The sequence below is a fragment of the Podarcis bocagei genome, assembly GCF_964188305.1.
Source record: "Podarcis bocagei genome assembly, chromosome: 7".
In the NCBI taxonomy this organism is placed as follows: Eukaryota; Metazoa; Chordata; class Lepidosauria; order Squamata; family Lacertidae; genus Podarcis; species Podarcis bocagei.
In genome coordinates, this window is record NC_138132.1 from 88,486,531 (window position 1) to 88,506,526 (window position 19,996).

Genomic DNA, 19,996 nt, shown 5'->3' on the forward strand with positions numbered 1-19,996 from the left:
GAGGGCGAGCAACGGCGCTCAGTGCAGCAGGAAATGCGTTATTACCCACCAGTGCGTTGTACAGGCCGTCTCCCCCTCCTCTCCCGGTCACCCCAGGCTCACGCCTCGCTGGTGGGAAGGGCAAAGAATGGCGCCTTGTAGCAGAGCCAGGGACCTCAAGGGAAGGGTGTGGGACTTGGATGCAACCCCAATGTGATTGGGAACAGATGAGAAGCAGCTTCTGGGCCTGGAAGGTGAAGCTTTTGCAAGCAACATTGGGTCGCCGAGGTAGGGAAGAAGAAGCTGCTTCTTGTAGCCAAAGCAATACAGTGGTGCCTCGCAAGACGAAAAGAATCCGTTCTGTGATTCTCTTCGTCTAGCGGTTTTTTCGTCTTGCAAAGCAAGCCCATTGGCGGATTAGCGGATTAGCGCTTTTAGCGGCTTTTAGCGGCTTATCTGCTGATTGGATCAGCTGATAAGCGGCTTAGCGGCTTCAAAAAAGGGGGGGGAGGAAAAAAACCCAGCAGGAACTCGCAAGACATTGTCCTCTTGCGAAGCAAGCCCATAGGAGATTCGTTTTGCGAAGCACCTCCAAAACGGAAAACTCTTTCGTCTAGCGAGTTTTCCGTCTTGCGAGGCATTCATCTTGCGGGGCACCACTGTAGTTCACTAAGCCAGTGGCAACTGAAATTTTAAACATCTTATGACTGCACAGCTTAGGAGCCAACTCTTGGGGCCGAGGTCCCTTCCGCAGTCCCCATAAAATATTTGAGGGTCCCCTGCAAAGTTGATGGGCATGGTCATTCACATGGTATTCATGTGCCATGGGATCGATGATGTGGGGCTGGACTTCCCCCCCTCCCCATATTTTGTTTGTCGGCACCCCTGCCACACAGAATCTCTGAGCTGTTCTGCTTGCCTTCCCAAACTAAAACTAAAAAGTTAACCATTGCTTTCATCTTCAAATACCGGAAAATGTCACATGGAAGATGGAACAAGCTAGTTTTCCGCTGCTCTGGAGGGCAGGACCTGAACCAATGGATTCCAATGGCAAGAAACTTTAGAAATAACTTTCTGAGGGTATGAGCTGTTCAGCAGTGCAACAGACACCCTACTAGGAAGGTGGTGAGCGATTCTTCAGTGGAGGTTTTCAAACAAGAGGTTGGATAGCCACACGTCAGGGATCTTTGAGCTGTGATTCCTGTATTGCAGGAGGTTGGACTAGATTACTCTTGGGGACCCCTTCCAGCTCCACAGTCCTATAATTCTATACCTCCATTGGTCATACTGGTGAGGCCTGGTAGCTTTACTTTCACTATTGGTAATAATAAACAGGAGTACTCATTAGATTACAAGGAAAGAGTGAGTAACAGAACATTTCAGTCAGCTGTTTTTGTTTCTTATAGCGGCATCAAAACATAAATAAATCAAGTAATGTTGGGTTCTTGTTTTGCTTTTCATTGTTGGTTTTGCAACTCATCCTCTGGCAGTCAGGTGACAGTTGACCCATCACGTCAAATAGACTCCACATGGCTGACTGCTCCCTCCCTCCCTCCCTCCCTCTTTCTTTCTTTCTTTCTTTCTTTCTTTCTTTCTTTCTTTCTTTCTTTCTTTCTATGCAGTAATGGAGCAAAAAATAGAAAAATCACCAACACCCACTTCAGAAAATCCCAAACTCCAAGATAGAAAATAGATATTGTAATATTTATATTTTATTGAAACGGCTTGTGTTGGAAAGAAGTAATTTGTTTCCAGACTCTTGATGCCAGATTTGAATCCTGAGAACATATGTCATATTTTTAAGTATTTCCCGGCAACTGGTCTCTGGCCTCTGAGTTCTAGTCTGTGGCCCTCTAGGTGTTGTTGGGCAGCCCTGACCATTGGCCATGCTGGCTGGAATGGATGGAGGTGGAGCCCAATCATAGAATCATAGAATCATAGAGTTGGAAGAGACCACAAGGGCCATCGAGTCCAACCCCCTGCCAAGCAGGAAACACCATCAGAGCACTCCTGACATATGGTTGTCAAGCCTCTGCTTAAAGACCTCCAAAGAAGGAGACTCCACCACACTCCTTGGCAGCAAATTCCACTGTCAAACAGCTCTTACTGTCAGGAAGTTCTTCCTAATGTTTAGGTGGAATCTTCTTTCTTGTAGTTTGGATCCATTGCTCCGTGTCCGCTTCTCTGGAGCAGCAGAAAACAACCTTTCTCCCTCCTCTATGTGACATCCTTTTATATATTTGAACATGGCTATCATATCACCCCTTAACCTCCTCTTCTCCAGGCTAAACATGCCCAGCTCCCTTAGCCGCTCCTCATAAGGCATCGTTTCCAGGCCTCAGAAATCAGAAATGCCTCAAATGGCATTTGGACCTGCCAAAGCTTTCCTCCTTCTTGCCAAATAGCTGCATCACAGTCCACGACACTAGAGACTCATCACTACACGAGCTCTGTTTTTAGCACCAGAGAACCTTCACTTTCATATCAGAGAAACAACCTACCTCTAGCCTTTGGGGATCACAGAAGAATCAGGAAAATGTGTGAGGGAAGGCTCAGAAAATAGATCTACCTCAAGCAAAAATTATTTGGTAGAATTGAAGCGGTCAAGGGGTATGACAGATACCCAAGCTCTTCCTAATCTTGTTTCATTCCTAGCTGATGGGATGCTTTTTCCATGTGTTTTGAAGGGCTCTTGGAAGCAGAAACGTTCTGACGTTGCCAACAAATGATGCTCGTTCAGGAACAGATGATTCCAAATTTTGTAATGTGAGACAAATAAGTATTTTGGAGGAGAGGTTGCTGTTTTCGTGATGGTGGATCTCTTCTTGCAAAAAAAAATTATATTTTTCAAACTATAGCTAAAACAGATATAGATATAGATATATAAATGTCTAGTCCCCTTAAATACACTTTACTGGAAGTTTGACTGGTTCAGGTGGGGGTGTTTTACCCGAGCAGCAGCAGCACCAGTGAGGAGACTATGTTTGGATTTGGAAGAGTTTGGATTTGATATCCCGCCTTTCACTCCCCTTCAGGAGTCTCCAAGCGGCTAACATTCTCCTTTCCCTTCCTCCCCTACAACAAACACTCTGTGAGGTGAGTGGGGCTGAGAGACTTCAAAGAAGTGTGACTGGCCCAAGGTCACCCAGCAGCTGCATGTGGAGGAGCGGAGACGCGAACCCGGTTCCCCAGATTATGAGACTACCGCTCTTAACCACTACACCACACTGGCTCTCAAATAGTTTGACTATGTCAATAGTTTGACTATGTCAAACTATTCTTCCTGTGTTGACCAGGACATGGCTGTTTCCTTAAGAAAAAGCGGGAGAAATACGGTCTGCAAGGGGCAGGGGGCTTGCTTTTTTATTTCAGGAACCACCGGAACATACTGGTGCACCCAGTCGGGCCATCCGCTGTTGTTCGCCTTCTGGATGTGGTGCCTCAGGTGCTAATCCTGGTTCTGAGAACTGGGTCCTTTACTCTGCCTTGAACTGGTAGAGCAGGCATTGACAAACTCGGCCCTCCAGATGTTTTGAGACTACAATTCCCATCATCCCTGACCACTGGTCCTGTTAGCTGGGGATGATGGGAGTTGTAGTCCCAAAACATCTGGAGGGCCGAGTTTGCCTATGCCTGTGCTAGAGGATTGCTTGCCATACTATGGCGACGGGCACCCATCCGCACTCAAGAGGGGCAGCAAAATACCCTGGTTGACCCATGGCCCAAAACATGCACGGGTGCAGCTTCTGCTTGTGTGGGGTCAAGTGGGGCAGCGGAGTGGCTGAGGAATTCTGCTGGCAGCATCTTTTCCTCCAAATCAGCGGTTCTCAACCTGTGGGTCCCCAGATGTTGTTGGACTACAACTCCCTTCATCCCTGAGCTCTGGTCTTGCTAGCTAGGGGTGATGGGAGTTGTAGTTCAACAACACCTGGGGACCCACAGGTTGAGAAAGGCTGCTCCAAATGTTTCTCTTGCTCACAGCACAGAAAATGGAGCCTCTCGACGCAGGATTTGCGTGGCTTCTTCTTGTGTTTTTCTCTTCTTCGATTCGGCACCGCTGCTGCTGCTGCTGTTTTGAGTTTTCTGGCCTGTCGACTCCTCCTGCCCCGAAATCTTAAATGGCTTGCAAGGTTTTTAAGGCCCTGCGGAGAGTGTCTTAAGCATTGGTATTTCCTGTTGTGCGAAGGCCTTTGCAGTAACAAAGTGAGGAGAGCAGGAGAGAGAGGGGGGGCAAGTAAAGAAAATATTTGGATGGTTTTCCTTCCCATTTTCAAGCAGCAGAAAAGAAATAAGATAAAACAAAACCCTCACGAAAAGCTCCATTCAAGCTCCCCGGCATGTCAGAGGATCTAGTAAAGTGGGAACTCTGCCTGCATGGTGCGGAGTCCTTTGCAAATGACCTACTTACACCCTTAACATTTATCCAAAGAGTCACACCATGCACTGAACTGATTTACACTCAAGGCAACCACAGCACTGAACCAGGCCAAAGGGGCCTCTGACCAGGCATGTCACTATCCCTGACAAGGCACCCAGAGCTGCTGCAGGTCCATCTCTTTTCCTTCCTTCCTTGCAGGACCAGCCCAGGACATTTTGTTGCCTGAGGCGAACCAGAAAATGCCACCTCCCTGCCTGGGCAACCTTTCCCGCCCCCAGCTGCACATGTGCAAACTCCTCCTTATCACAGAATCATAGAGTTGTTGAGTTGGAAGGGATCTTAAGGGTCATTTAGTACAGGCATGTCCAACTTCCAAGAGACTGCGATCTGTGAAAAAACAGGCAGTGATCTATTCATTGGATTGAGTTGTTGAGCTTTTTTTAGGAAGCCTAAGTTGTTGATAAGGGACACGGGTGGCGCTGTGGGTTAAACCACAGAGCCTAGGTCTTGCCAATCAGGTTGGCAGTTCGAATCCCCACAATGGGGTGAGCTCCCGTTGCTGGGTCCCTGCTCCTGCCAACCTAGCAGTTCGAAAACACGTCAAGTGCAAGTAGATGAATAGGTACCGCTCCGGCGGGAAGGTAAACGGCATTTCCATGCGCTGCTCTGGTTCGCCAGAAGCAGCTTAGTCATGCTGGCCACATGACCTGTACGCCAGCTCTCTCGGCCAATAAAGCGAGATGAGCACCGCAACCCCAGAGTCAGTCATGACTGGACCTAATGGTCAGGGGTCTATTTACCTTTAAGTTGTTGACCTGCCACGGACCCCCCGCAATCAACCAGTTGATCACTGTTGGACATCCCTGATCTAGTACAACCCCCTGGAATGGAGAAGAGTCCACAACTTCCCGAGAGAGCCGAAGAACCTGCCCTCCCACTGCCTGACGCTTTAGGGGGCTGAGAAGTCTGAGGCCAGAGTTTTCCAGCGCCCTCCTTCTTACTTTGGACTTGCAGGCTGGACCACTTTAAGAGGAGCCCCAAGTGGCCCTGAGGAGATGAGGGCTTGCTCTCTCCATCAACTGTCCTCGGTTCCAGGTCTCTCTGCTGCTGGCTGCCTGGTCCCTAGAGCCAGAGTCCCCCCACCTCACCCCAAGGCCAGAGGTAGCCAGTTTCAGGCTTGGCAGGGGAGAATCATAGAATCATAGAGTTGGAAGAGGCCACAAGGGCCATCGAGTCCAACCCCCTGCCAAGCAGGAAACACCATCAGAGCACTCCTGACATATGGTTGTCAAGCCTCTGCTTAAAGACCTCCAAAGAAGGAGACTCCACCACACTCCTTGGCAGCAAATTCCACTGTCAAACAGCTCTTACTGTCAGGAAGTTCTTCCTAATGTTTAGGTGGAATCTTCTTTCTTGTAGTTTGGATCCATTGCTCCGTGTCCGCTTCTCTGGAGCAGCAGAAAACAACCTTTCTCCCTCCTCTATGTGACATCCTTTTATATATTTGAACATGGCTATCATATCACCCCTTAACCTCCTCTTCTCCAGGCTAAACATGCCCATCTCCCTTAGCCGTTCCTCATAAGGCATCGTTTCCAGGCCTTTGACCATTTTGGTTGCCCTCCTCTGGACACGTTCCAGTTTGTCAGTGTCCTTCCTGAATTTTGGTGCCCAGAACTGGACACAGTACTCCAGGTGAGGTCTGACCAGAGCAGAATACAGTGGCACCATTACTTCCCTTGATCTAGATGCTATACTCCTATTGATGCAGCCCAGAATTGCATTGGAGAGGAGCCTGCTAGTTGGCCACCTGGAGGCCGAGCGCAGCAGCCCCCATCACCCCCACTCACTCCCCTCAGAGCCCTTGGGGCAGGGGGGCCAGACTGGATAGCCCCTTAGTGCTCCCCCAAAAAAGAGTGCCCTTTGAAGTGACTGCGTCAGCCCCCTTCTTTGCAATGGCTGCTTCAGCCGCCCCATGGTTTTAAACAACAGCATTTTAGCGGGGGGGGGGGATGAGTAGGGAGATTGCGGGAAGATGACAGATATTTTATAAAATTATGCATAGTGTGGAGAAAGCAGGCCCAGAGGGGGGTCATCCAGGGAAGCTGGACCTCTGGAAGATGCAGGGCAGACAAAAGGAAGCCCTTCTTTGCACATCATTGCATACTTGGACTATGGAATTTGCCGCCACAGGATGTGGTCAGTGGCCACAAACTGAGCTTCAAACGGGGGTTAGGAAGAGTCACATGGAATAAGGCTGCCTGCGGAGACTAGTTACGATGGCTATATTAGCTCCCTCAGGAAAGGCGCTGCACACCCTGGGATCTTGAGCAGGAGGAAAGCTCTTGTGCTCCTGCCCTGGTTATTGCCAGGGCCATCTGCTAGCCACAGAGGGCTAGAGGGATCCTTCTGACATTCGTGTGGCCCTTGAACGTAAGAAGAGGCTGCTGGGTCAGGCCAGTGGCCCATCTAGTCCAGTATCCTGCTCTCGCGGTGGCAAACCAGATGCCCCGAAGGGAAACCAGCAAGGAGGACCCAGTCACAAGGGCAACGCTTTCCCCTCCTGTGGTTTCCAGCAACTGGTGTTCAGAAGCAATAAGGCCTCTGACTGTGGAGGCAGAGAATAGCAGCATGGCTAGGAGCCATAAATACCGTATTTTTTGCACCATAACACTCACTTTTTTCCTCCTAGAAAGTAAGGGGAAATGTCTGTGCGTGTTATGGAGCGAATGCCTGCGTGTGGCGGGTGGGATCTGCTGCAGTCGTGAGCAGAGGATCCATGGTTCCCCTTCCTTCCCTCCGTGGTTACAAAGCATGGATCCACATGGATCCTCAGGATTTTTGCATTGGGCTACTCCAAACTCACTGTCAGATCACATGTCTGTGGCCACAGCATGAACCACAAAAATCATATATCCACTATTTCGTTTAGAATATTTTTTTTCTTGTTTTCCTCCTCTAAAAACTACGTGCGTGTTATGGTCTGGTGCGTGTTATAGAGCGAAAAATACGGTAGTCCTCTCCTCCTCCATGAATTTGACTCATCCCCGTATAAAAGCCGTCCAAGTTGGTGGTCATTTCTGCCTCTGACTGTGGGTGAAAGGAGGGATGGTCAGCGATGAAGGGAGCTGTAGCCCAGAACATCTGGAGGGCACCCATTTTGGGAAGGCTGGCCTAGCTAGGAGCAATGTCACGTGAAAAAGAAGAGGAGTTTGGATTTGATATCCCGCTTTATCACTACCCTTGTTGTTGTTGTTTGTTGTTGTTTAGTCGTTTAGTCATGTCCGCCTCTTCCTGACCCCCTGGACCAGAGCACGCCAGGCACTCCTGTCTTCCACTGCCTCCCTCAGTTTGGTCAGACTCATGCTGGTAGCTTCGAGAACACTGTCCAACCATCTCATTCTCTGTCGTCCCCTTCTCCTTGTGCCCTCCATCTTTCCCAACATCAGGATCTTTCCCAGGAAGTCTTCTCTTCTCATGAGGTGGCCAAAGTATTGGAGCCTCAGCTTCAGGATCTGTCCTTCCAGTGAGCACTCAGGGCTGATTTCCTTCAGAATGGATAAGTTTGATCTTCTTGCAGTCCATGGGACTCTCAAGAGTCTCCTCCAGCACCAGAATTCAAAAGCATCAATTCTTTGGCGATCAGCCTTCTTTATGGTCCAGCTCTCACTTCCATACATCACTACTGGGAAAACCATAGCTTTAACTATACAGACCTTTGTTGGCAAGGTGATGTCCCTGCTTTTTAAAATGCTGTCTGTTCCTTTCTCCTTTCCCTTCCTTCCCCACAACAAACACTCTGTGAGGTGAGTGGGGCTGAGAGACTTCAAAGAAGTGTGACTGGCCCAAGGTCACCCAGCAGCTGCATGTGGAGGAGCAGGGAATCGAACCCAGTTCACCAGGTTACGAGTCCACCGCTCTGAACCACTACACCACACTGGCTCACACTGGCTGACCTGACATCCCTCTCCAGCTATGATTCCTGCCTTGCAGGAGTTTGGTCTAGTTAACCCTTGGGGTCCCTTGCCACTCTGCAGTTCTGTGATTCTGTGCTGCCACTTCAGTGATGAGAGGCAACATGCCTGTCGGGATGGGAGTCAAATTAGCGTTACGAGGAAGAGGAGGAGTCATGTCCTCGTCATCCTGTGATTCCTGTGCAGGAGAATTTTCCCCATTTTATTTCATCTCTAAATTCATTATTTGCGCAGTTAAAGCTTTGCAGTCTGAAATCTGAACCTTTCCTCATAGAACAAACGGGCTGGTGTGTTTTTTTTAAGCAGAAGTATGCGCAAGCCTTGTGTTCTCCTACAGTTCCTAGCGCAACTGGAAGGAATGAAATGAACACAGATAAGATACTGTGATAGGAATTTTATGGTTTTAGATATATAGTAATGCTCATAACTCCACATACATGGATCAGTACAGGAAGGCAGACCTGGAACCATTTTGATTCCTAAACTGACCAAATCCTTTCTCTGCAAGGTTAAAAATGGAAAAGCCTCCCCATTGTCTCTTCCTTTAATCTGTGTTTGAATAAGGTGTGAGCCTGTGACTGGCCCAGGAAATAAGTATTTTAGCATTACAAAAGAATGGCCAGGCTCCCCAGAAAATCCAATCAAGGAACCTGCCAGACAGGAGATAAACAAGGAGAAGAGAAAAACAACATTTAAATTTCTGTGATGTAGGTGGGATGTATCTGAGGGGTGGTCTTAGGTCACACCCCTTCTGTGATGTATGCATAATGTTTCTGGGGGTGGTCCTGATCTAGAGAAGGGGAATTTCAAAAGTCTTTATAAGGCCTGGCAGGCCATTGTTCGGGGTCCTCTTCCTCTCCTGCGTGTGAGGGGAGTACCCTGTTGCAACAGATCAATAAAGATCAAGCTTACTAGCTGCTTTGCTTCTCAATATTCTCTGGTTGGCCTCTGTTATTTTCTCCTACCAATAGGGAACCTATGTAAGGACTCTATATGGGCTCTTGGATACCCCATAAGGGAAAAGGGCAGATTTTTATTTACAACAGATGGCGACCACCCACGAAGGGACTTTTGGTTACCCGGATTCTGGAAGCGAGGAAGGACTGGTTATCCAGCGCGCACCAGGCAGTTTGCCAGGAGGAATAACCAGTCTTCCATCGGTCCCAGGGTTTGGCAATAACTTGGAGTTCAGCGAGGCTAACCAGGGGAAGCAAAGCTTGATCAGGCCGGCCTTAAACAACCAGTCAAGAGATCCCGGGATCACCAGGACAGCGCTTGCGAAGTGAGTATGAGTAGGAAAAATGGGTAGTGGGGTGGGATTCTGCAAACCACAGCAAACCTATACTTCTCAAATCCTTACTTCTTTCCTCACTTTAACTCTTGAAAAAATTGCCTTCTACTCCTTTCTGTCCCCTCGATCTCAACACCAGCCTTAGCCCTTCGGAGTATGCCCAGGCAAAGGTTGTGTGTGATTTCTTCCACTTAACTCTGTATGCCAACCTATTCCTTCGGAGTTTTGCCCAGAAAGGTTGTGCAATTTCTTCTGCACTGAAAACTATAATTCCCAAAACTATAACTCCCAGGTGTAGCCGCACCTCTGCCATGGCGATCTTTGTTAGAGATGACCTGTGAGCGGAGAAAGCAAGGGCACCTGATTCCTTTCCTTCTTTGTCATTTCTGAGTCTCAATCTGGCATTGCAAGTGTGCAAGCGTTCAGTAGGGACTCTGAGTTAGATTGTAAAAGGCAGGGAGGTTGCTGTGAGTTGTAGAATAGAGATTAAGTGAGGTATCCCCAGGTTTTTCCCCTCGGAGATTTGTCCAGGTATCCCCAGGTTTTTTCCCTCGGATCCCCAGGTTTTTCCCTCGGAGATTTGTCCAGGTATTCCCAGGTTTTTTCCCTTGGATCCCCAAGTTTTCCCATCGGAGATTTGTCCAGGTATCCCCAAGTTTTTTTTTGTCCAGGTTTCCCCTTTTCCGGACCCTTCGGAGTTTTGCCCAGGTCCAAAACCCTTTTAATTGAAAATGGGTGCACCTCAGTCAAAAGAAAAATAGTCCCCAGACCCCTGGCGTGAAAGAAGCCCAGTTGGTGCTTACTTCCCGCCTGGACTCTGACAGTCCCCTTCAATTTGTGTTTAAGAAACGTTGTTCCTGTGTTTAAATTGTACTTAGGTAACATCCAGCAGCTGCTTATCTTAAATGTGCCATCTAAAATAAAAATGCAAGCTTGCTCCAAATTCTAAATCTAAGGAAGCCATGTTGAACCTTATCAGTCTTAAAAAAAACAAGACAAAATGGAGAATGAAGTGTGCAAATGTTTGTTATTTGAGAGAGGCTCTAAAAGAGAGTTTTTTCTCCCAAGTGGTAAAATCCTGTATATGTGCTACTTGTGTTCTGAAAGGGGAATTACCCCACCTCCTTCCTCTAGTTTAAGTGAGGAGGGCGATTTAAGTCTAATGGTAAATGTTTTGTTGTAACTTTTGAGTTTGCAAGCACACCTGTGTTCCAGTCTAAGTTAACCTAATGTTTCTGCTGCAAAAGCCTAGTTGAGCCAACTGCTCTCTCAAGCTAAAATGCAGTGTATGTATTTCATTAAGCATATGCCTATGAAAGTATGGTGTTCCTTCTAAGAAAAATATCTGAGTCCAGTTTTAACTTTGATCTGGTTGGACAGAAGAGTTATTGTAAGGCTCCTGGTATCAGTCTCTATAAGACGTCCTGGCCTCTTTTCTTAGAAAATGCCCCCCCTTGTTTCATTCTGTCTCTTTCAGGGTTTTTTCCCCTTCTCCTTCTTATTCTGTGCCAGGTAAATTTACTCCCGAGTAAGCTTCCTTTAAAGGAAACTGCAAAGGGGGGGGGCATAGATTAGGCTTACTATTCCTCTGCAAGTTCAGGAAAAATTGTTCACTCTTGTATTCCTTTTAAATCAAATCTATGGATGTTTAAACTTTGCTTTATAAAAGATCCTCTCCCTATCTTAGGAAAAATGTTAACTTCAATCTTCTTTTAAAGATAATTTCTATAGGAATTTGCACTCTTTAGTCTAAGGAAGTAAACTCTCACTCAAACTAGCTTCAAGATCTGCTAAAAGGGTTGGGTACTTTTATTTTCTTTTTCCTTAGTACATGATAGGGCATGGTTTGTGATAGGCGCATGGCTTGTGATCTCTTCCCCAGTTGTGTCTGTGTACATAAGTATGTGTGTGTTTCTGGTAGTACAAATCTTGCTATGAACCCTGTATTTTAGGGTTGGACTAGATGACCCCAGGTCCCTTTCAACTTTCCCAATTTGTGGCTGATGAGTTGAAATCCAGCCCAGATTGCTCTTTGTTTTTAAAGGTGAGAGGTGAATGTGTGTGTTTCTGGTAGTACAAATCTTGCTATGAACCCTGTATTTTAGGGTTGGACTAGATGACCCCAGGGTCCCTTTCAACTCTCCCAATTTGTGGCTGTGTGGAAGACCATGTGTCTGCAAGCATTGGAGGGTAATTCTTAAATTCTGGTGTGGTAATGGAGTTGAAATTCAGCCTAGCTTTGCTTTTTAGTTTTAAAAGGTGAGAGGTAAAAGCCATGATGTTTTGAAGCACAACTGGTAATATCAAGCATTTGAGTGATTACAGTATTTATCATTTTGTCTACTATTTTTTTTTAATCAAACTTAAAAGTCAATTCAAAGTTTAAGCACATACAAATGAATAATCAAGTACAATTAGCCTTGGCCATTCCTGTAAATTAAGGCGCAGAAAATAATAATATTAATAATAATAATAATAATTTTTTTGTCTGCAAATGGTAAGGCTGAAATGACTGAGAATGTTAAAAAATCCTATGAATTCTAACGCTCTGGCCATTTTTACTCATAAATAAGAGAGCGGTTGATTGTTCCGCGAATGGCCAGAGGGATATTAGCCCTTTCCTGTACATAAAGGAAGCTTGGGCTGAATGGTGAATACTTGAATTGCTGAGTTTCTCTTTTTTGTTTTAAAATCTAACCCTATTTTAAAAAAACACTCCTTACCTGGCCATTTTTACTCATAAATAAGAGAGCGGTTGATTGTTCCGCGAATGACCAGATAAAATGACCAATAATGATAGCCCTTTCCTGTACATAAAGGAAGCAGTCTCAGTTTGCTTGGGCTGAATGGTGAATACTTGAATTGCTGAGTTTCTCTTTTTTGTTTTAAAATCTAACCCTATTTTTAAAATCTACTCCTTACCTTTCCCTTCCTTATTCTAATTGAGCCAAAAGATGCAACATTTTCAATTGTATAAAAGGTTTGCTGAGGCATGAACTCTGCACATGCACAGAGGCTAGATCAGCTTACAAAAGAGAGAGAGAGAGAAAGGAGGGGGGAGAGAGAAGGTTTGGAGAGCCTGAAACCTATACAAATTTCCTTATGTAAAATTTGGAACCATTGAGGGAAATCACCCTTAATGTCTTGCCCCAGGGGCTAACAAAAGGTTCGCCTCCCAATGGAATTTAAATTTTATAAGTTTTTGTTTTTGTTTTTGTTTTTTTTTTTGGTGTGTGTGTGTGTATATGCCTATGCATTTTAGGAACACCACTTCCTGACAGACCTCTCACATGAAATAATTTTCCCTTTTAACAGAGTGTCCTTTCTTTTCTCCCACAGCACAAATGATAATGAGGGGATGCAAACAGTGATTTAAATACTCTATAAAAAGTAATTGCATTTGTTTCTCTTTTGTCTTTCTTCCCTAAAAGCCAAACAGCAACTTTCTTTCTGTTCTGTGAAACAAGTCTGAATCCCTGCTGTATTAGTGACCTCTATCTCTTTGTGCCTTTGACATTTTTTTTTAAAGTTACAAATAATCTGTTTTCATTTATTTAATCAGTTTCTCCATGATGTCTATGAAGTTAATCGAAGCACAACCAAACATTGTTTGTGGAATGGTACTTGTTTACCTTTGGCCTGAGCATTTCTTACTAATTCTGTCATTTTGGCTAGTGCAAGGTACCTGCACAACTTTAAAATTGCCATTCATTTTTATTGGTATTAACTCATTTCCCAGTATTCCGCTATTAACATTACAGCTGATGTCACATCAAGAAACACTTTTATTTTCATTTGGGATGTTAGAATGCCAAAACAGATTACTTCAGGTTACTTATTAATTGTGTGTCTTAGCATTTATTTATTTTTGGTTCCTCATAGCTCATTTTGTGTGTTTGTGTTTTACTTTGGGGACATGTTCATCACATGTTGAAAGTCAGTCTCATGAAGTTCTTTTATTGGATAGCACATGGTGAATTTTAAGTTTTCCCCATTGTTTTCCCATTTTTTTTCCAGTCCAGTAGTAATATGTGTGGTTTTGATAATATCTTTGTACTATTTAATAATAGTTATTTTCTGAATCTGATGTCTTTGTGTCAAGTCTGTTTTCATCTAACTGGTAATCTAATTTTTTGCTTTCTTTTGTATTTTTTAACCTTTGTATTTTTTTTCAGTCTAGTAGTAATCTGCGTGGTTTTGATAATATATTTAATAATAGGTCTTTTCTGAATCTGATGTTTTTGTGTCAAGTTTGTTTTCATCTAACTGGTAATCTAATTTTTTGCTTTCCTTTTATTTTTTAACCTTTCTTGTATTTTTACAGTTCTCTTTCTCTACATGTGGAGTAATTTCTTATTTGATAATATGAAAAGAACAACAACAACAAAAATTAAGTGAAGGAAAGCAAACAAACTTAGCAGATAATAACAGTAATTATATGGAAATGTGATAATGAATAAAATGTTTCATCCACTAAGATTGTTATTATTTGCAGCTTCCCATGGAAACTGGAGGACATCCTTTTTGCCTTTTGCCCCTTTCTTGTCTAACTGTGTTTAAGTCTCCCCAAAACCCTGCCCCCTTACAGGATATCACTTCTACAGATGTGCAATGATGAAAAGCAGCAACAACCCCTCAACTCAGTTCTTCACTATCACAAGACCAGAGTTTTCAAAGTGCCCACAGCTATCTCTTTCAAAGGCTATAGACTGACGGGGGGTGGACCTGACAAAGGGGGGAGGAGTTGAATTGCAAGGACATTTTTTCACTTGAACCTTAAGACTGTGCTCCAGGATTCAAAAGATACATACGTAAAAGATCACAATTGTGTCAAGATATGTAACAGATATTTAATTATTATTTTTTTGTATTATGTGTTATTATGTAAGAATGTTGAAATGTGTCTGACAGTGTGATTTCCACAAAGGGGGGCAATTTATTGTGCGTAACTGTTTTTATATTTAATGTCTTATTGCTTACACACCAATGGAGAATTCTCATGCATTTTATACTTTCTAATAGCTCACACTATTGTGTAGTCCAATGTTTAGATCAATTTATAACCACATTGTTCCACCTGGCACTCTGCCAACTTTCCCTATCCATTTTAATATGTGTTAAACCTCTTTTTGCCAATGACAAACTTCTGGATCCATAAAACACCAGGTACATGAAGGTGGATATGCTTTGGTTTAGCAGGAATGATTCCTTATAGACTTAAATTGACTTATTTGGACAACTGCCCTTGTTAAGAATGGTTTTCTTTTAACAGATTGGTTTGAAGACTTGAGAACCATGGGGCAAGATAAATTCAAATTGGACTCAGTTTGAATTGGGCAAGTGTATCCAGGCTGCAATTAGCTTTTTGGTCCTTTAAGTGCAAGTGAGCAACTTCTCATGAGCCCAAGACCACAGCCTATAATAAAATCCCATAGCTAAAGGCCAAGGCGAAGACCTCTCCCTCACGAGATGCCCAAAACCTGTGCCAGCTATGGTGAATGCCAGGCGACATGGTTAAATGAAAGCCCTGAGGGGATTCAACAGACAAGATGTGTTGCTGTAGCACTATGTCAGTGTGAGACCACAGAAGAGCTACCTTGACACCTGAGAACACAAAAATGGCGGGGGGGAAGCAAACTGCACTTTTCAGTCATTAGTGGACCTTACCTTCCTGCTAGGTGTAAAGCATACAACACTATTGAGTAAATGGTCTCTCCCAAAGTGTTAGAATGCCACAAGTAATTTAGTAGCAAAACGCAACATGTGTTATTTTTATGATATATTTATACAAAGACATCCATCTACAACATACGATGTTATTATTTGTGGGGCAAAAATTTTTAAGAAAAATTCTAGCCCCAAAGGGGGGAAATTGTGATAGGAATTTTATGGTTTTAGATATATAGTAATGCTCATAACTCCACATACATGGATCAGTACAGGAAGGCAGACCTGGAACCATTTTGATTCCTAAACTGACCAAATCCTTTCTCTGCAAGGTTAAAAATGGAAAAGCCTCCCCATTGTCTCTTCCTTTAATCTGTGTTTGAATAAGGTGTGAGCCTGTGACCTGGCCCAGGAAATAAGTATTTTAGCATTACAAAAGAATGGCCAGGCTCCCCAGAAAATCCAATCAAGGAACCTGCCAGACAGGAGATAAACAAGGAGAAGAGAAAAACAACATTTAAATTTCTGTGATGTAGGTGGGATGTATCTGAGGGGTGGTCTTAGGTCACACCCCTTCTGTGATGTATGCATAATGTTTCTGGGGGTGGTCCTGATCTAGAGAAGGGGAATTTCAAAAGTCTTTATAAGGCCTGGCAGGCCATTGTTCGGGGTCCTCTTCCTCTCCTGCGTGTGAGGGGAGTACCCTGTTGCAACAGATCAATAAAGATCAAGCTTACTAGCTGCTTTGCTTCTCAATATTCTCTGGTTGGCCTCTGTTATTTTCTCCTACCAATAGGGAACCTATGTAAGGACTCTATATGGGCTCTTGGATACCCCATAAGGGAAAAGGGCAGATTTTTATTTACAACAATACGACACAAGAAACGAAACACAAGGAGATCAGCCAAACGTAGTAATTGCACTAAATCTTTGGTCGAGAAGAGAACAGAAAGATCATTAACTGAAAGCAGAGATTGGCAGGCACAGAGCAAGAACAAGTCAGAAGACAGCGAAGGAAGGCACTGAAAGATGGTTACGTGTTTTCATGTGTTATTAAAATGAAAAAGCCGGAGTGAGCTACTCAGAAGGGCTGGAAGATCTCTGAGTGCTTTAAGAATGCCGAAAGTGTGTTGTTGACTGTAGCTGTGATGGAAAAGGTGGCTGTGATTGCAGCAATGGTCTGATAGGTGGTCATCACCTATGCTGTAAAGGAAGATGCCAGAAAGCATCAAAATGCAGCCTGCCTTTCTCTCTCTCTTATGTTTTTAGGAGGCTGACCCTACATACGTTTGTATGCAATAAAGACCTCTCTTGTCACTTGGAGCCTGCCTCCTTTTCCTTTGGGTTTCTGTGATGGATACCTCCAGATTAAGAACACCTTTTAAAGTTCTCCAACCCCTGGAGTAGATGACTCTTTGGGTTCCTTCCAAAGCTAAAATTTTGTGGTTCTATGACTCCCGTAGCACTGAGCCAGGGCAGGGAAAGTAGAGGATGCACGAAAGCAAGACGTGGGCTTGCAACCTTCTTGAAGTTCCCCCTCTCACCAATAAATAGGGTGTGGTGACTCCTCTGTCTGACAGAAGTCTTGGGTCAGCTGCCATCTGGGGGCCTGGTTTGGCCCATTGGCCACCAGTTCCCCACCACAGATATGTTTGTCATTCTGATTCTGTTACAGCACAGCGTGTGGTATCAAGCAGCAGAATTCAGGTTCTCCAATTTGCTTCTTTGGTTCAGAGCAGGTTTTTAGCCCTTCCGCCTGCAAAATTTCCTCATATTTATATGCAGAGTTTGTTATTTTTCAGTTCAGGGTGCAAATGTACTTCTGAAAATGCAACACACAGGCTCCCCACTTTTCCAAACATGAGCAAGTACTGGCGGCACCTTTTTTCATGCTTCTCCACCCCTGAAAGCATCTCTCCTGGCCTCACGTTTATATATTTTGGAGATAACAGATCACATTCCACACCTCCTGCCAGGCGAAGGAAATACCTCTTGCAAATGGCTTCTGAAGCTTCTAATGCTTTAAGGCATTAGAAGTTAGTTTTGCCTCCTGCAAGGCTGAATTAATGAGCACAGCTCTAAGCCAGTAGGGACACCTGATCTGAATAAGAAACAGCAGGGTGCATGTTAGAAGTCCTGCCCTTATTAACACACACACACATGTGCTGCATAACATGGGATGGTTACATACGTGCTGCTGTAGTTCACAGCCCTGTCATGCAGCCAGACCTTTGGGGGGAGGACAAAGGGAACATCTGGTAGAGAGAGTGAGAGGTCTTTCAAGACTTTCCCTATGTCCCATTCTCCTATGTGCCATGTGGATGCTGCACAACACACTGTTTAAAAGCATAAAGAGGTCCACATCCGTTGAAAGAACGTGGGGAGCCTTGCAGGCTATCTCCCCCATGTGCAGTCAAAGTGCATATCTCGGAAGGGGCTCAAAATCCTCTTTGTGGGGAGGGATTCTGCGGGCAGTGAGAGGGTGGGTGGGCACCAGCAGGAGTGATACAGACCCCCACAGCCGCCTCCCACCTCATGCATCCACGTTCAGTAGGTGGGCTGGTCTGACTCCCCCTGTTGTCAGAACAAGATGGCGCGATTTCAGGGTTGTGCTACAGACAAAGGCGCCTTTTTTAACCCCATTAACTGAAGCTTTAATGGGGCATACTGGGTGGGCACTGTTTTATTTGGAGGGTGGGGTTGTTTTAAATTGTTAAATGTTATATGTTAATTTGGATTTTTTGTATTTGTGGCCTGGAGTGTTGTTTATGGGCTTTGGGTGGGGGGTGTATTGTTTATTAGTTTGTATACGTTAGTATTGTTGACTGTTAATAGAGCCAGTGTGGTGTAGTGGTGAACCGGGTTCGCTTCCCCGCTCCTCCACCTGCAGCTGCTGGGTGACCTTGGGCCAGTCACACTTCTCTGAAGTCTCTCAGCCCCACTCACCTCACAGAGTGTTTGTTGTGGGGGAGGAAGGGAAAGGAGAATGTTAGCCACTTTGAGACTCCTTAAGGGGAGTAAAAGGTGGGATATAAAGTCCAAACTCCTCCTCTTCTTCTTCTTCCTCTTGTTTTGATTATTTCAATTATGTTTTTATTATTTTTGTTACATATTTTGTGTTTTGCATATTGTAACTTTAAATTATCATCGATGTTGCCATCATCTTCTTTGCTTGTTTTATTTATTTTTCAGGAAGAAGACGACGATGGGCTTCCCAAGAAAAAGTGGCCAACCGTAGACGCCTCCTATTATGGTGGTCGTGGCGTTGGCGGAATTAAGCGGATGGAGGTAGGTGAACACCAAGTTGGAAGATTCCAGACAGATAAGAGGAGAACTCTTTCACGCAGCACATAGTTAAACTGTGGAACTCCCTGCCACTGGAGGCAGTGATGTCCACCAAAGTGGATGGCTTTGAAAGAGGACTGGGCCAATTCACGGAGGAGGATGGGTTTGGCTATTCTGAGAACAGGGTGCTGTACTAGATGGATCATTGGCCTGATCCAGCCAGCTCTCCTTAGGCAAGAGATGTGTGCTCTGGGGGGATTGCTGCTGTTGCAAAAAATGATGGGCTCACCCTCTTCTGGATAGGGACTGTAGCTTAGGGTGGAGGAGAGGGGTGTATAACTCTTTCATCTCCATACTGTGTCCCCACCCACATTCCCTTCACCCTGATGCTGACATTTGCCCCCAAACTGCTGTTTGCTGCAAAAAAAATTCTGTTTTGGCATGAAAACAGCACAGGGTGTTGAAGGGTTAAATCCAGATTGGGACCACAGCACCGAGAGATGGGATGTGTGTGTTTTCACCCTCTGCTGTGGTTCCAGCCTGAGTTGGGGCCCCAGAAAGCTGCTTTTTGTGAGAGACAGACAGCAGACAATTGTGAGATAACCTGAAGGCTGAGATTTGTTATGTGTGTTGAGAATTTCCCCCCACCGTCTATCAACATTATGAAGCAAATTTAAGGTCCCCAAAGCCATGTTTGTCTCGTAACACTAATGCAGGAGTGGGGGGACGGTGAGCATCATGAACAGGGGCAAATCGAGGGGGGGATACTTTCCTCTGTTTCTGAGGCCTCACTGCAGGTGGCCTGAAACCCTCTTCCTCTCCAAAATGGACTGAAGGAGCCAGAGAAGAGAAACAGCTTGAGCCCCAAGCGAATAGCCATATTTATATGTGATTGCTGGGCCACAAGGGGCTTCTATGATTCTGTGAAGGGGACTAAACACTTTGTGGGTGTTTTTAGGTTCGCTGGGGGGAAAGGGGATCCACTGAGGAAGGTGCGAAGCTGGAGAAGGCCAAGAATGCTCGGGTCAAGATGCCGGAGCAAGAATACGAATTCCCAGAGCCCAGGAATCTTGGGAACAACATGCGGAAGTCCTCTTCCCCCCACAAGTGGTACTCTCCAATTAAGGTACCTCTCTTACGTGATATTTTCATTGCAACCCCTGAAACATCCTTCCCCACCTTCTAACTGGTTGGGGGGAAAGTGCTAGTGTACAATAAAGTAATAAAAACATAATAAAATCCTGAACAAACAGCCAATGAATGAAACTGATATATAGGCCATAAACCATCTCTGCAGAACACACTCTGCCCCCTGACCCCGTGCTTGGGTGGCCCCTGCTAATACCCCCCTTCCCCTTCTTGTGACCAAATTCAAGCTGCTGCAACTACTCATTCCCTGCCCCTACAACCAGCTGAAGGATG

General features: G+C 45.0%; 1 protein-coding gene across 2 annotated transcripts in view; it reads left to right on the forward strand.

Moving 5' to 3' along the window:
- Positions 1 to 19,996, forward strand: part of ANTXR1 (ANTXR cell adhesion molecule 1) — a 204,533-nt gene that overhangs the window by 97,177 nt on the left and 87,360 nt on the right. For both annotated transcript variants that reach the window (XR_014010299.1, XM_081203097.1), the window contains exons 15-16: positions 18,482 to 18,577; positions 19,533 to 19,700. Coding sequence is in view for 1 of the 2 variants with exons in the window: in XM_081203097.1 (XP_081059223.1) it covers positions 18,482 to 18,577; positions 19,533 to 19,700 (264 nt within the window). In the remaining variant the exon portion in view is untranslated. The remainder of the gene's footprint in view (positions 1 to 18,481; positions 18,578 to 19,532; positions 19,701 to 19,996) is intronic.